Below are 15,334 nucleotides of genomic sequence, written 5' to 3'. Positions count from 1 at the left end.
CCGCCTGCACAGCTTCATCCCCATGGTTCTCTGACCCCTTCTCCCACCCACTTCTTCATCTTGCCTGATTTCTCCCTGTTATCAGCTTCTTGTAAAGGGTCCCAGCTGCTTCTCCATATCGTGGACATGACCAGGTCCTTTCAGATAGAGGTGCCTGAGCTGTCTCCAAAGGAGCAGCTCACCAAAATTACAAGAGCACTCATGTAGCAGAGGTCATCTCACTTTGTTAGCAGAAAAGACGGACACAGTCTGAAAAATTTTGCCCGTATGTCCAGACTTTTCCAGCTGAAGCTGCTGGGAAACAAGGCAGTACTACATGAAGCGAATCAATAAAAGAGATGGCAGATTTGGAGACGGGGATTCTGGCAGGGGAAAACGTTCTCTGTGTCTCCCATGGCTGCTCACTGGGGCACTGCGCCTTACCTTTGGGGATTCCCAGCCGCTGCTGCTCTTTTCCAAAGCCACTGAAGGTGGCCTTCAATGCCTGAGACATCATTTCTTTGCTGCTAGGGGTTAACAAAGGCACGTCTGCACATTCCATATCTGAAAGAAGCAGGAGAGAAAAATGGCCATAAGTTCACGGGAACCGGGAAAGACAACAGGAGTCCTCACGCCCAGTCTGGGATCCCCCTCCCAGCAGCTCTCCAGAATGGCACGCCGCAGTGCATCACACCCATCGGGACGATTACCCCACAGGCTGATTACCCACACCTTTGTGTTCCAGTATTTCCCTGTTTCATTTGAAGTCACGTTCCTCACCTCATGCACACCCAACACATCAGAAGTACTCCTTAACCACGTTAATTGTCAGAAAAACAGAACAATCCCTTTTTTCCTCTTGAAAGTTTCCCACCAAGACTCTCTAGCCTTAAACCGGCTATTAACTCCAAGCCCATGAGTAGATTTGCTTAAATACAAGGGAAATAACCATATGCTCGTAAGAAGCCTGTGCTGAAGTGTTTCACCGTGCTGGGGCTGAAGGGCAGAGACAAGCCTTGCCCGGTAAGCTGAGTTACATGGTGCACATGGTCTCCCTACAGGCCAACCACGAACAAGGTTATGTTGACAGTCTTATCAAAGACCATTATGGACATTGGCTTGCTCAGTCCCATAACGCGAGCATCTCTGAATTACCGCCAAAGTAAGGGGAAAACATAGTTTTGAAAGAATCCCAGGCAATCCTGGAAAAAGTAAGTTCACAGCAGGATGAGGCATGATGAAGAACGAGCAGAAAAATCCATCCAAGGAGGGAGGCAAAACAAAGAGCTGGAAAATCCCACATTAGCCCAGAGTTACATAACGTGCGGCCCGAGGAGCAGAGCGCCGCGATTCGGAGTGAGTCACCACCCAATGCTCAGCCGCCCCCATGGGAGAGCCGCGGGCCAGGCCGCGCGCCGGGGCCTTGGACCGAGGCCTGGTGAGAAGCAAAGGTCTTGCTCGCTTTCTTTCCCCCTCTTTTTTTTTTCTCTCTTCTTTTTTGCTTATTTATTTGGAAGGGGGTGGATATTTCTAGCCTAAGCATTTTATAAACCCTCTTAAAAAAAAAAAATCCCCTCCGTCGGAACAAAGGTTTGGCTCTTTTTCATGTATTTTAAGCATTCCTGAAAAACGTCTTTTGTGGAGAAGGCAGGCCTCTCCTAAAATCACCGTCTCAAATGACCGAACTTCGTCAGTCTTATTGCAAATCTCAGAGAGCTTCCACCTGAGGGTAGGAGCCAGAGTGACTGTAGCCTGTTGGACATTTTTCAATGAAAACTGTTCTCAGTGGAAAACAAGACAACTTGCGCGTGCTTCTTTGGTGTTTTCATGACTGTCTGGATGCGGACATCAAAACGCAAAGAATTCTCCCTTTTTTGCGGAAATCCTAGCCACCTTTGCTTACCGTAACTCTATGTCACAGATGTGAACCTAGGCTCTGACTTAATAACCCATCATACTGCAAAATGTTGGCCAAGGCTTATTTTGAGAAGAACTAATGCCCCGGTGAGCCAGGGCTGGGGACAGCTCTGCAGCTGCTGGGCAGAGGTTGCCTGCGCCTCTCTGGACTTCATGGTCCACCCAGGTCCTGCCCAGCTAAACTCAAGCCCAGTGGGTGCAAGAGGGGTTTTAAAGTGCAAATCCAAGGGCCGGGTGAGCGGACCCGGTTGCAGCAGCAGGCTGAAGCGTTGCTTCTGAGCCCGCAGAGCACAGAAACGGTCCCAGGCGCCCACGTTTAGCTCTGCGGACGACCCATCTGCAGAGCAATCCCAAGCCAGTGGCTGGCCCCAACGCAATTCCGCCTGCAAACCAAAAAAAGCCACTTTTCTGTCTCCATCTTTGCACCTTCCAGCTATGGTGTTGGGGTAAAAGATATGCCAAATCTCTCTCTTTTCAGCTCCCTCTCCCATCAGTCACCAAGTCACTCCAGTAACGATTTGCACAGTTCTTTGCTCAGGTAGCACTGGTCAAATTGTACAGATCTCCCGCTGACTCCAGGCCTCTTGGGGCCAGGATCCTCTCCGTAACTCTGCCACATAAATCAGGGAATTGGCCTGCTACAGTGGAAGTATCTGGACCTTCGAAAGCAAAGAATACATTCAAGGGCTATTTGGCAAATTACACTTCATTATTTACTGGATTTGGCTGGAGAGGGCATGGAAAAATGAGCAGGCACCCTAGATATCTCTGTTCTCCATCTGCTGCTTTGAGATAACACTAGGAGAAAGTGGTTCAGTGCCCCTTTCCCTTCATCCTCATGTTACATTTTAATGCTGTGCTTGCTGTGCTCTGTGGTTACAGGGACCACCCAGGAATCGCTCCCCTTCGCCGGCTGGTTAAACAGCAGTTCACTGCTCCCTGTCGCTATGGGAAGATGAGTCAGAGTCAGCCTAAGAAAATGTTTCTACCCCTGCTTTACACCGAACCACTCACGAAAAACCTCTGCAGAGATGACCTCCTTCGGCAAGCCACCAAGAGACCCGGGGGGAGGCGAGGTGCTCGGCTGTGCAAAACTGCATTTTTTATCTTCACGGTGCAAGAAAGGGAGTTTCTATCRCTAATCACTCCTGTGCTCTCCTGCAAGGCTCCGGCGGCCGGGCTTGCACATAGCCCAGTGAATCAATTTTTCAGTAGCAGGGGATAGGGTTTCAGTTTAGTAAGGTGAACGCTGAGCTCTGCACAAACAAAATGTCAAAACACAGAATCCTTAAAAGCGATTCCCAGAGAGAGGTCACCAGAGAAGAAAATGGTCTGTCTTCTGATAAAAAAAAAAAAAAAAAGGCATTTGCAAAGTGCTAAAGGAGGGTTTTTTTTTTTTTAAATGCCAAAACAAACCAAAACGTGCATTTCAAGACTTCCCATTGAAAATATTTTGCGCTCGGCAAATTTAGAAGCGAAGTATCATTGACACTTTTGTTGTCAGACCAGTAGCTACTAGTTAAAATTTCTTTAGAACGAAACACGGCAAAAAGCCCCAAGCCTGCAAACACTCACAGAAGCCTAATTTTAGTCAGCAGTGTCCCACATCTATATACGAGGTCACATGTGTAAAATTAAATGCGCTTATAAAGCTCCGCATATGTGTTTGCGGACGAGTCCTAGCTGGGTGATCTGGAGGAGATTTTTTTGGGGGGGAACAGTTTTTATCTCAGTTCTGCCTCCTCCAGTTTCGAGATAGAGAAGCTACTTAAAAATCTTTTTTTAAAAAATCCCTGTGGGCCTGGGGAGCATGCGGGGCTTTACTCCACTCTCCCCGCCGTGACTTTGCTGGCAGCAGCGGAGTCTCATCCCAGGAACGCGGCGGGAGGATCGAGCCCTCCCTTGCCCGCAGACAAATCACTCGCCTTCAGTTTGGGGTGCCCAAAGGTCAGAGCCGAGCAGAAATGCAGTAACAAAAGCAGACCGGGCTAAGCTTCCCCGGGTTTCAGCTTTCACTGTCATCTGAAACCTGTTTCCAAGATTTTAATCAAATCTTACACAAATAAAATGTCCCCTTTTGCCTACCTCCTGCTGTCCCCAAAGTACACACAGGCACACACGCAYGCATGCACGCACACACACACAAGGGCTCGGAAGGAATGCGTGGGAAAAGAGCATTAACCCGGACCAAAACCAGCTGTTACACCTAAGCGTCGTTCGGAAATTTCAGGTTTAAATCCGCAAAGCAAGCAGAGCAGCGAGGGCCGCCGAGACCGTGCATCGGGATCCCAGGCTCGGCTGGCTGCATCGTTTTTACGACGCCCATTAAAACCTCATCTACACGGCTTCCACGTGCGGGTTTTTGCCTAGATGCCATGTCTACAGTTGCTGCCGCTGTACTGACAGGGAACTGCATTTGATCTTCCTCCCGGGACAGCAGGCAGGGTCTTCTGGTTTGGTTTTTAAATGCTAACAGGAGTTGCAGTTGCTCTGGGAAATTATGTCACCATCATCTCCAGCATCTGTAGAGCAGAGATAAGTGCTCTGCCTTACGCAGCGGGAAGGCGGAGAGCGACGGCTCTTCAGCTGGCTGCAGCTTTCCAAAGCAACGAGGGATTTGGGGGCTCAGTTTGAGACGTCCCCCGCAGAGGCCAGGCTTCTCGAAACCCTATTTTTCCTCCRGTTCTCTTAGCTCCCTGTAGATGAGACCTCAGAAGGACGAAAGGATAACGATCGGGCCGACGCCAAGGGCCAGCACTTCATTCCCAGGCGGTATTTATGCTGAGGGGGGTCCTACCCAAAATCCGCTCTCCCAGTCGCGCTAGGCGCTGCGCAAGCGGCCACGGAGCCTGGGAGAAGCCRCAGGCAAACGGCCGGGGAGGCCAAGAGCACCGAGTTCATCCCGCAGCCCCGCTCACATGCTGCTCTCACCAGGCTCCGCATTTGTAAACTGTTTCTACACATTTGATATTTGTAAAGGACGACGATTTACAAACTTGAGGGATTTTGACCTTAAAATGCGAAGGACTCCACCGCACGCCAAAACATTAGCATCTGACTGCATAAGCAAAATAAATGACATTAAAGAAAGAAAAAAAAGAAAGACGCTCTGAGCCGGAGGACGGGAGCAAAGTCATTTTTCTCCCAAGTTTCCACTCAAAGTCAATGCCCCGTTAAAGCTCCCCTCAGCCACTCACTTTGTTTCCCATCAAAAGCCCCAGTGTGTCCTTGTCCGGTCCCCGCTATTTCGCACAGAAGCCTGTGTGCAAATGGATGTCCGGCGGGTCAGAGTGGAGCCAGCTGACCCCACAGCCCCCTCCTGCCCTTGCTCTGATGGATGGATACCAAGGTCAGGAACCCAGCACGCTGTTGTCTCAGGTAAAAACACGCTCCCTGCCCAGCCTCCTCCTCCTCCGCTTCTGGGGCTGAGACTAAGCCCACAGGCTGCTGGGGAGCTGGTATCCYGGGGAGGTCAGGGACCTGGTGGCTTGAAGGACAGAGACAAGTTTGGGAGAAGATGCATGTTGGCTTCAAACCAGACCATTTGCAGAGAGTCAAGAAAAGGTCTCTCCAGGAGGAGCGTGCAAGGGGAAGACTGCAGGAATTTGTGCCAGTCCACTCGGGGTGTCCACAGTCTGGAGCAGGAGCTCACGCTCCTCACCATTGCACGTCTGCGATGGCGAGATGGATCTCAGAGGGTCTGCAAGAAGGGAATCGCCTCTGTGCTGAGGCAAGGATCTGCTGTCCTACCCTCCTCTCAYGTGCCTCCAATGAGCCCATGACCACCAAGCACCAGAGGAGCAAAAAAGACTCTGCCTCCCGAGCCCAGCTCATGTCAAGCCTGATGCTGCCCGAGCTGGTCCCCACCTCGCYCCGAGGCTCCTCTGCCCCAGCTTTCACCAGGACCAAAACCAGGGCAGAGTTAGCGATGGGGGCAGGAGRAAACACAGAGGATTTTCAAAGTCTCCCAGCTGGCAGGGTTCAGACGCCGAGGAACCTTTCTCACGAAAAGAGGAGGCTGCAGGGGGGGGACGGGAGCTAAGACCCTTCCCACGCTCCCCGACGGAGCGGCCTCAGCCCGGGCACCTCGGAGGCACTGGCACGGGTCGGCCCCCGCGGCACCTCCACTCAGCCCAGGGCAGCCTTGCCTTTGCTGGGTGCCCTGTGCCGGAGAAGGGCAGCAACGCCGGGGCAAATAACCCCAGCTGAGCCCCAGTTATTTAGGCAGGATTAGGCAAAAATTTGTCTGCACTTTTGAACTGTTTTCACAAGCCTAGCCTCTCACTCCCACGCAGGAAGCYGGAGAGGAGCCGGCCTGTTCCAATTAGGGCTCCTCGGACTGAAAGGGCAGGGAAACTCAGGGGGAGGAAAGGGAAAGAGGGACCGAAGGCTGCAAAAAGGCATCGGGGAAAACCGGGATGCAAGGGCGGATGCGGAGCAAGAACGAGCACAAGGGGAGGCGTACGGCCGGGGCGACGGGGACAGGGCAGAGACCGCCGGGCAGGTAGGGAGGGGGGATTTGCTACCCCTTCCCGCGACAAGCCTTCAGAAACCGGCCCCGCTTCTCTCTCCAAGGAGCGGCACAAAAGGGACAGACGTTTGCTGTTCTCGTTTAAAATAAATATATTTCTTCCCTCCTTGAAAAAAAGAAAAATAACGCTTTCTTTTTTCCTTCAAGCAGTGAAAAATAAATACTCGGAGATGAAAGCTGGGCTTCAAGAGAAAAACAAGAGAGGAAACCGAAAGCCCACACTGCTTAGCGCTGCAGAAAGCACAACAAAGCCGGCTTTCTTCCGGCATTCAGCAGCTTTCTTATGGAGATGCGGTGTGTCATGGGGGCAGAGTTCTTCCACCAAATAAAGGGCCCGAAAACCGTCTTCCGCAAACTGCAGATAAAAGGATTTCATCTAAGTTCGGACCCTCTGCGCTCACAGCATCGCGGCGAGCGAGGAATGGGGAAGGTTAAGACGAGGGTGGGACTCGGATGCTAGGGTGCTGCGTTACCCCTCTGCAAAAGGGAGCCGCTCTCGCGCAGGTGCAGGCGGTCGTTGTTAGAGGGTGCTCGGGTGCGAAGCACCCAGAGGAGGAACAGCAGCACGGCGAGATGGGGAGCGCGGCGGCGGCTGCTTCACCCACCACCCACGCGCTGCCAAATGGCCGGGCGGACCCTGCTTCTCCCTCCGAGCCTGCTCGCTGCATTCGTTCGGGCTTCTTTCCACCCTCCTTCTCTCTCCTGGCTTTATAATGTGGGTGTTGGACTCGGATCCTGGGAAAACAGCATCTCTTTTAGTCACAGGAGTTTGCAGGGGAACAACAGCCCCGTGGTCAGCTCCCTCGATCCTCCCCAGCTTTTGTGGGGGCGAGTAAGAAAAGACGGGCTAAAGAAACCTCTGGGTCACAGCGAAGCAAAACCACAGGGCTTAAGTCAATGTTTGCCGCAATTATGGGAAAGCTTCCCCAGCTCCAGAGGGCTGGGGACAGGACCTGCAGTTTGGCTGCCCCGGCTTCACCTCTGCTGAGGGTGCGGGCAAAGAGATGCCACCCAGCACGAGCACAGGAGGGATCCTGGATGACCTGAGCTTCCAGACTTGACGGAAACAAAGAGCGTGTCTTGGGGGTAAAGCATAAAAAGCATAAAAAAGAATATTTTTGACTTGACAAGATTCACTAGCAACCTCGGGCAAGTTGGTTACTCCTCCCTCACCCTCATCTTCACTCTGCAGACCAGGGAAACCCCCCATATTCGGAAAGATGTTGCCAGGAGTTATGACACTCCCATCAAGAGCTCTGAGAAAAGCCAGGCAGAAGAGCAAAGCGGCAGGACACGACACACGGGGCTGAACGCTCAGCCCTGTCTCGCAGCAATCCGGAGCAGGGCTTCCCTTGGTGGAGACCTTCGATCAGTACTTCCTATCTCRGCTGCTGCAAGGAGCCCAGATGGATAAACGCAGGCACGGAGGAGATGCGGGCACCTCTGGGGCTGGGGAATGTGGCCACGGTTTAACGACGTTCATCAAAACTATGCAAAGCAGTCAGTGGAGGCAGCAAAAAGATTTTTTCCATTGAGCTGAAGCAACGGCAGAGGTTAGGCCATGCCTACGAGGCAGGCGCGTTTCAGCGGTTTAGTTACAGCCGTTCTGTTAACCCGATACAAGCCCCCCGCAAAGGCAACCGCTCTTAAATTGGCTCAGAACCGGCTTCTATTGATTCAGATTTAGCAGTATCGCAATTAAAGACTTGTGCAAGCCCTATTCTAACCCGACCGCATGGTATGGGGCTAATTAAACTGGCGCAAACCTGTGCATGTTTGCGGGTAGGCTAAACTTACAGGTCAGCACTCTGGAGGTAGCCAGATCAGGAGGTTGCTAGGAGGCTGGAGTCAACACAGAGACAGCAATGAATAATCTCCACATGCCCAAACCACTCCTGCCTGGGAGTCGAAGCCTCTGATTTCAGTGGTCAGGCCCTTATCGCCCTTAACCCTCCTGTTTTCCCAGGCAAACATCACATGAGGCAGGGCGTCCCCTCTGAAGATAGGATTAGCATCTCACTTTCCAGCTTGTTTGCCTTCAAGCCCTCCTCAGCCGTGATGGAAGGACACTCCCTGCCTCTTGCGAACCTAAGGCTCTCCTCCGAGACGTGCTTCCCCTGCGATAATTCACTCTAATCCCCACTAACCACTTTGCTAAATAGCTCTAATCCCCGTGCACACACACACACACACACACACACACACACACTCGCTAATGGGAGAGCAGGGTGGACCCAGCAAAGCCTGTAAGGGACACCCAGCCCCGACTGAAAGGAGGTCAAGTGTAAACAGCAAGTACGGGTCATGCCTGTGTCAGCTGCCCTGCATCGGCGCTTCAGCTCCGGGAGATGCTCCTCCACAAACACGCGGCTAAAACCCAGCTTCTCACACCCCGAGCCCCAGCAGCACAGCTCAAATTGCTCAACAGCAATGAGAAAAAACCTTCAAAAATCCAGCGATTCTGACTGAACAAACAACCAGATATTCATTTGCTTCCTGGAACGGTGCCCGAGGTATTCAAACGGCTCACGCCTGCACCCAGAAGCCTCTTGAAATTCCTCGCTCTCTTCTGGGGAGGCTGCAAACCCTGTAAGACCAACCGTCCTGCCTTAATGGCCCTTGAGGTTTACGTAGCCACGAGAGCACAGCCCGAGCCCTTCCAAGGCAAACCCATGGCTGGCCTCCGGTGCTCCAAGGAGGAGACAGCGGTTCACATCTTCCACCCCATCCACTTCCCATTGCAGCCAGTCCCTGCTGTGAGGGGGAGTCGGCAGGTATCCACACCCTGCCCCACTCCTGCCCTCCCACCACTTGCAGCAGCAACATTTCTTTCCAGCCAGGTTAAAAACAAGAATTAGGTTGTTCTCACCTCAGATCTCTGGCCAGCAGTGTCATTCCTAATGTCTTGGAGGAAGATGCACTGGTGCCCCAATATGATGACCCATTCCTACTCTGGACTGCAAAAGTATGCATAGGATGCTATCGAGGTAAATCTGTAATCACACCCAAGCAGTTCAGGTTGCACATTTCCCTATTCAAACAAGCCCTCAGTCTCCTCCAGATGTTAATCTCCATCCCTTTCACCCTCCAAAGATACGGACAAAACGTGCAATGGGGATTTGGCTCCATCACCTCCGACTGCTGCCCCTCTCTCCGCTCCAGGGAGCCCAAAGCACTGCCAAGCAGCACATGATAGTCTCCCAAAATAGGGAAAGCAGAGATTTTGCAAGCCAGGGGTAAGGTTAATCGGCAGTACATTGTGTGAGAAAGATGCTGTCAGGTTTGGAAGTGTGAAAAGGGAAGGCTGAGATCTCTTGGCAGAGCTGTCCCCTAGCAGTGGGGATAAGGGCCAAGGACTGTTCAGTCGTGTTTAGCTCTTTCATTACCCTACAAATGGATCGTAGCCTCCCTAAGCCTGCTCAGACATACCTGAAGAACATGCCATGCCGGTATATTTTTTAAGTAGTCATACCATACATGCGTTTACAACTTGAGATGGTTTCATTGCATATCCACAGTCCCATGAAATGACTCTGTGCCCAGAATGAATACCTGATCCCTCATTTATAGTGTCCATCACCATGATATGACACACTTATGTGGATAGACTCCACAGGTGTCCCTGCTACTGGGAGTCCATTGCTAGACTCCCAGAAAGGAGCCTTAATTCTCTTTGCATCAGAACGGGATTAGACATGCAGAAGCTGAGCCAACTCCCTCCTTTTCCTCTCCCCTCCAATGCGTCTGTCCCAAGCCCAGCCTGGAATTCCCCAGTCTTCACTTGATTTTCAGCCCAAGTCCTTCATAAACTGATCTCTCTGTGTCCTGGCATTAGCACTGGCCCTCAGGCTGAATCCTTGCCACGTCATGCCAGACACATGGGTACCACATGGCAGGACACAGTCTGAAGTGCCCTCAAGCCAGGATGATGTTTAAGCCCCAAAATATCTCCCTCTGCATCAAAGCCACTCAACTCCACTCACCAGCTCCTCCTGCCAGCTCACTTGTCCGTAAACCCAGAAGGTTTATTAAAGCGGGAAGGGCCAGACCTGCTATGGAGAGCACCTTGGTGGTGTCCGTACAGTAAGTGCCTAGAGGTCACGAGTGGACAACGCCGAGCGCCCCGCGCTCAAGCCCAGGACATCTCCATGGGATGCGGAAAGCACAAAGCCAGAGATGCAGATGCGACCGAGCTCACCGGTGGCAGGCAAGGGAGGCTCGGCGGCACAGGGTCACCTCCTGAGCACGCACGCTGCCCCCAGGGCTGAAGGTACGGGGGCGAAGCTTGCCACATCGCGCTGCAGCTGCAGATTCCTGCCGCTCCCCACCTCCGCAACCTCCCCGGCCAACCCTTTGCTTCAGGGCAACGCCAGCGAGACGCACAGCCAAGAGCGCGATAAACCGCTGCCGGTTGCTCAATGGGACAGTGCAAGTTGCAGCGTATCACAACCCCCGTGGATTGCACAGGGATCCCTACTGCTACCTTACCCAGCGACAGCCCGTTTTCTAATATTAGGCTATCAATAGCATCTTTTTCTGTACAGCAGGGAGTGTCTTGGCTCTGCCCAGGATGTACAGACAGCGCTCAACGAGCAAGGCAACGATGTGCAGAGGAAGACGAGGAGCTGAAGGCTTTGCTCTTGCTCCCCGGGCTCCCGCAGCGATCACCCAGCCTCTGCCTCGCTGAGTCGCCCCTTCCCGTCGGCCCAGCGACCTGCCACAGCGCGTGAGGACTCCCGCGCACGAGGCAGCAGGAGCCCCCACGTCCGCTGCCCTGCCTTATCAGGCCGAGCTGCCCAGCTTTCTTTGCAATTCCAAAAGGAGAAGAGATTAGTATATTCAGGTTTGAAATCAAACAAATAATTGCACAGGCTTTTGCAAACAGATCAGGGTTGGAAGGTCAGAGTGCGGCTGGTAAATCTCAGCACTGTTTGCTCTGACTAAATAATATTAGACCAAGGATAATCAATCGTTTTAACCAACAGAATTATTTATAACTCTTTAGAACAAATAGTCAACTCTGTTAGCTGCTGCCAAGAGATCGCAGGTAGAGTAATGATCCACATACCTTTAATTCCCCTGCACTATACATGGATTTGCTTCTTTGCATCACTGGATTTACGGCCGATGAAGATTTGCACTTGCAAGTATCCTGACCTCACCTCTCTGAAGGTATCCTTCCTCCCTCGCAGTGGCTCACAAATATGCACAGTAGCTCCCTGCAGCTTAAATCAAAACCAGAGCAGCTCATGATATTCGCTGCTGGCTCCAGGTGTCTTCCCGATGCTAGCTGAACCTCTCAGCGCAACATCACRGACAGGGCAGGAAAAACAGCCAGCTAGATCCAAGAAGAAGCCAAAGATGATCAAAGCAAGGTTGCCTCTTTCGTGCCTGAGCAAGCCCCTTCTCCTCAATGCCTTGGGACCTGCACCAGGAGCACCGGGCACCCATCAGGGTGGCGACTCCACTAAAGCCACCCCACCGACTTGTGATGGGGCTGGTCTGTCATGCCACTGGATGCCACCTCCATGAGCATCACTTATGAGCACAGGTAGCCCACAATCGCAGCAAGCACCATGCTCTCCTGTGCCATCCCGTGGGCCAAGAACTGCACAAGCGCAATGCCCACCCCCGGCACATTAAACATTTGCACAGGCCTGCTTGACACGGCAACAGATGATTCCCAGCAGCCACCAATGTGGGGAATTTTTTGGCTGGCATGAAAGCCGTGCAAATGAATGTATTGCTGGAGAACGGTGCCCAAGAGTCAGCTTGACATTGGCCTCCAGGTAGGGAGAGGGCAAGCAACAAGGCCATGCTTCACCACGTGGCTGCTCCTTAATGCTCCTCAGAGAGCTGACATCTTCTGGAGGTGACCTTCCCTCACTATCAGCCATAGGAGGAATCAAGGGCACAGTAAATCACCTCAGTTTAACACAGGAAGCATGAATCTGGCCCTGCCTCAGTTTCCCCATCTGTACAATGGGGGTAAGAGCACAGCAAGCAAAGAGTAAAACAAGCTGCTCAATTCCTCCAGTGGTGGAGGCCAGAAATGGCCCCGAGAGAAACCTGGGAACCAATAATCTCCAGCCCACGCTGAACCAAGTGCCTTAGAAACACTGGTGCCAAACTGGTTTCATTTCACAACATCCCATGAATTATTCTCTTTCTGGCACTATTAATTTTAAGCAGACAAGGAAACAAAGGCAAGGAACAAGGGGATTTTCCCAAGCACAACAGGCAGCTGAACGGCCCTGATAGGGAGCCTCCTCCGTCCCTCTCCCACGTCATGTTCCAGACAGCAGCTTGGTGAGAGGAGCAGGTCTCCCGAAAGCCAGCGCGAACAGGAGGCCACGCTCGTGGGCTTTGCCACTTTTGGGCTACCTCCACATCGCCAAGCAGTGCCAAGCCCCATGCTCATGAGCTTGAGGCTTTTCCAAAAACGACCCCAATGACAGTGGGCTTCTTCAGCTCCGACTTCCAGGAAATTTCCCACCGGGGAAGGACCTAGCGGAGCGATTGGGCAAAACGAACCCCGGGAAGGTGGGAGTGAGCTGGGGAAGGCAGCCAGGACCCCCATCAGCATCAGTCAACCCCGGGCGCCAGCCAAGGGCCCGCACGCCGGACTGTCCGGGATAGGGATTATGTCACCTATTGGCCTCAGCCCGGACAGCCGGGGGAGCGAAGGGCGGCAGGGAGAGGTCGGAGCGGCTGGGGGTGCTCGGATCTGCCCAGAGGAAGCCCGAACTTGGAAGCCTGAGCAAAGCCCGGGGGGAAGGAGGGGGGAGCGAGGCCGAGACGCTCGCAGCCCTCGCATCCACCGTGCACACAGCATCCGGAAGCTATTAAGGAATTACAGCCTCCCTGGCCCCGAGCCTTCCCCAGCAGAAGTGCCTGGGAGCAGATGGTGAAAGGGCTGATTGAATTCGGCTGCTCAGGCCAAGAGGCTATTAGGAGGAGACGCAAACGGAGAAGGGGGCGGAGGGGGTGGCGGTTGGCTACTCGGGAGCCCCGAGCCCTTGCCAGCAACGCCGGGAATCCTCCGCCGACCCGACGGCAAGGAGCCCGGGGAAGCTTCAGCAGGGGTTTGGCTGGATAGCGCGGGGCCAGCCCGCCTTCCCGGGGCGACCTGCCGGAGAACTGCAGGTTTGCAAGACCCTGGATCAGCAACCTGGTCTCATCCTGCCCCGTCCCCAGGGGCGGACGCTGGGCATGGGACCAGGCCTCCAGGTTCACGCTGCGGCGTCCGCATCAGGCGTTCACGGAGCAGGGAAAGTCCGGCTTTTCCCCGTCCAGCTCCCCCGACCGCCGCAGGTACGCTGGTGTCCGAAAGGCAGCTGGCAAAAACACTGATCCAAAATTGCCCRGGAGAGGGGGGAAGAAACGGGTTAAAAACCCTGGGAAAGAGGTGGGGGAAAGGATGAATGACGCAAAAAGTATCTCAAAGCCAAGCCCTGCGCTGCCAGCCCGGGAAAGCCAGGTTACGATCCCCACCGCGCCGTGCCCCGGGGGGCAGGCGCTGGCTCCGGGCCCCCCCTCGAGCCGCCGGGTCTCCTAGTCCGTCTCCAGTTCCCGAGCGGGAACCTCCGCGGCGTGGAAGCGGCAGCTCCGTCACCAGCCGGGGATCTTTTTTGGAACAATCTTTTCCGAGACGAGGCAGGAGACGCTTTCTTTCCCTGGAATTTGCTCCGGCGGCTCCCATCGGCCCTGGGCCCGCTGAGTCAAGCGACCGCCAGGGCTGTGCCCTCCGGATGAGTAAGGAAATACGGAATTGCCCCGGGGGGGAGCGGCGGCGAGGCGGGCTGAGCCGGGGCGAAGCGCAGCGGCCGGGTGCGCAGCAGCGCACGCCCTCGGCCGCCGCTTCCCAACGCGCCGAATTAGTCACYGGCTTCGCAAGCGCGCTTACACACGCTGGCGCGCAGCTGCTTAAAGGCACACTCTCCCTGCGCTTTTCCTTCTCCTCCGGGTGCTTTTTTCCCTCCCCTCCTTTTTTTTTTTTTAAGATACGCAGAGGCCCAACGCTGGCTCCCGATCAGCATTTGCAACCGGCAGCCAGCAAATTCGCAAGGACGCCAGAAAAGAGGGAGCCCGCGCTGGCACCCCGACGATGCCGGACGGGTCGGGCGGGCGCCGGGAGGGACAGTTCACCCCCAAAAATAGCTCCGAGCCAGGGGGAGGGGGGCTGCCACCGTTTCTCCGCTGCTTTCGCTGCTGGGTYGCTCCCTAAGCGCCGTAGGGCAGCGGCTGCCCGGGGCTCGGCCRCCCGGACGCGGGAACAAGCGTCGCGCGGCTACAGGCGGAAAGAGAAACGCGCGCCCGGCCGGGGCCTTTCAAGTCACGAGCTTCAGAGCCAGCTTCGAATCTGGAGCCGCTTAACGGGATGGAAAACAGCGCCAGTGACTAAGTCCCCCGCTGGGCCAAGGCTACCGTGACAGCTCGGAAACCTCACCGCTGACGTCGGAAAGCTAAACTTTCCCAGCCCGGCGGCGGAGCGCGCTTCCCGGGGACACCAAGCACGGATTTGTCCGCGGGGAGGAGACRTAACGGCGCTGCCGGACCTGGCGAAGCCACCCGGAGAGCGGAGCGGAGGGACAAGGYGCCTTGAAGCGCCCCGGAAGGGAAAGCGCTTGGCTCTGCCGCTCAGCAGCGAGTTTCAAACACGGCACGTGAAAAGCGAGGCGCCGAGCTCGACGCTTTCCACCGCGCCTTTTTTGTAATTTTTCAGCGGAAAAAGCCAGAAGTGCTCTGCGTTGCAGAGCTGCTGCTTGCGAGGGTTCGGGTCTCGGTAAACAATTGCTGAAAACTGCAAGGTTTAAAAAAAAGAAGAAAAAAAAGAAGAAAAAAAAAAACTCGCTGCTTTTCAACTTCCAGAACATTGACCAAGACGAAGCGGTTTTGCACAAACAC

At 54.2% G+C, this 15,334-nt stretch overlaps 1 protein-coding gene across 3 annotated transcripts in view; it reads right to left on the bottom strand.

The window, feature by feature from the left end:
* ETS1 (ETS proto-oncogene 1, transcription factor) overlaps window positions 1-15,334 on the bottom strand; it is a 73,075-nt gene that overhangs the window by 24,859 nt on the left and 32,882 nt on the right. For all 3 annotated transcript variants that reach the window (XM_026071738.1, XM_026071739.1, XM_026071740.1), the window contains one exon: window positions 424-543. In XM_026071738.1, the coding sequence (XP_025927523.1) occupies window positions 424-543 (120 nt within the window). The remainder of the gene's footprint in view (window positions 1-423; window positions 544-15,334) is intronic.

This window comes from Apteryx rowi, unplaced genomic scaffold (genome assembly GCF_003343035.1).
Source record: "Apteryx rowi isolate R43461 unplaced genomic scaffold, aptRow1 scaffold_33, whole genome shotgun sequence".
Lineage (NCBI taxonomy): Eukaryota > Metazoa > Chordata > Aves > Apterygiformes > Apterygidae > Apteryx > Apteryx rowi.
Note: the sequence above shows the minus strand (reverse complement) of the source record. Positions and strands in the feature narration are given on the sequence as shown.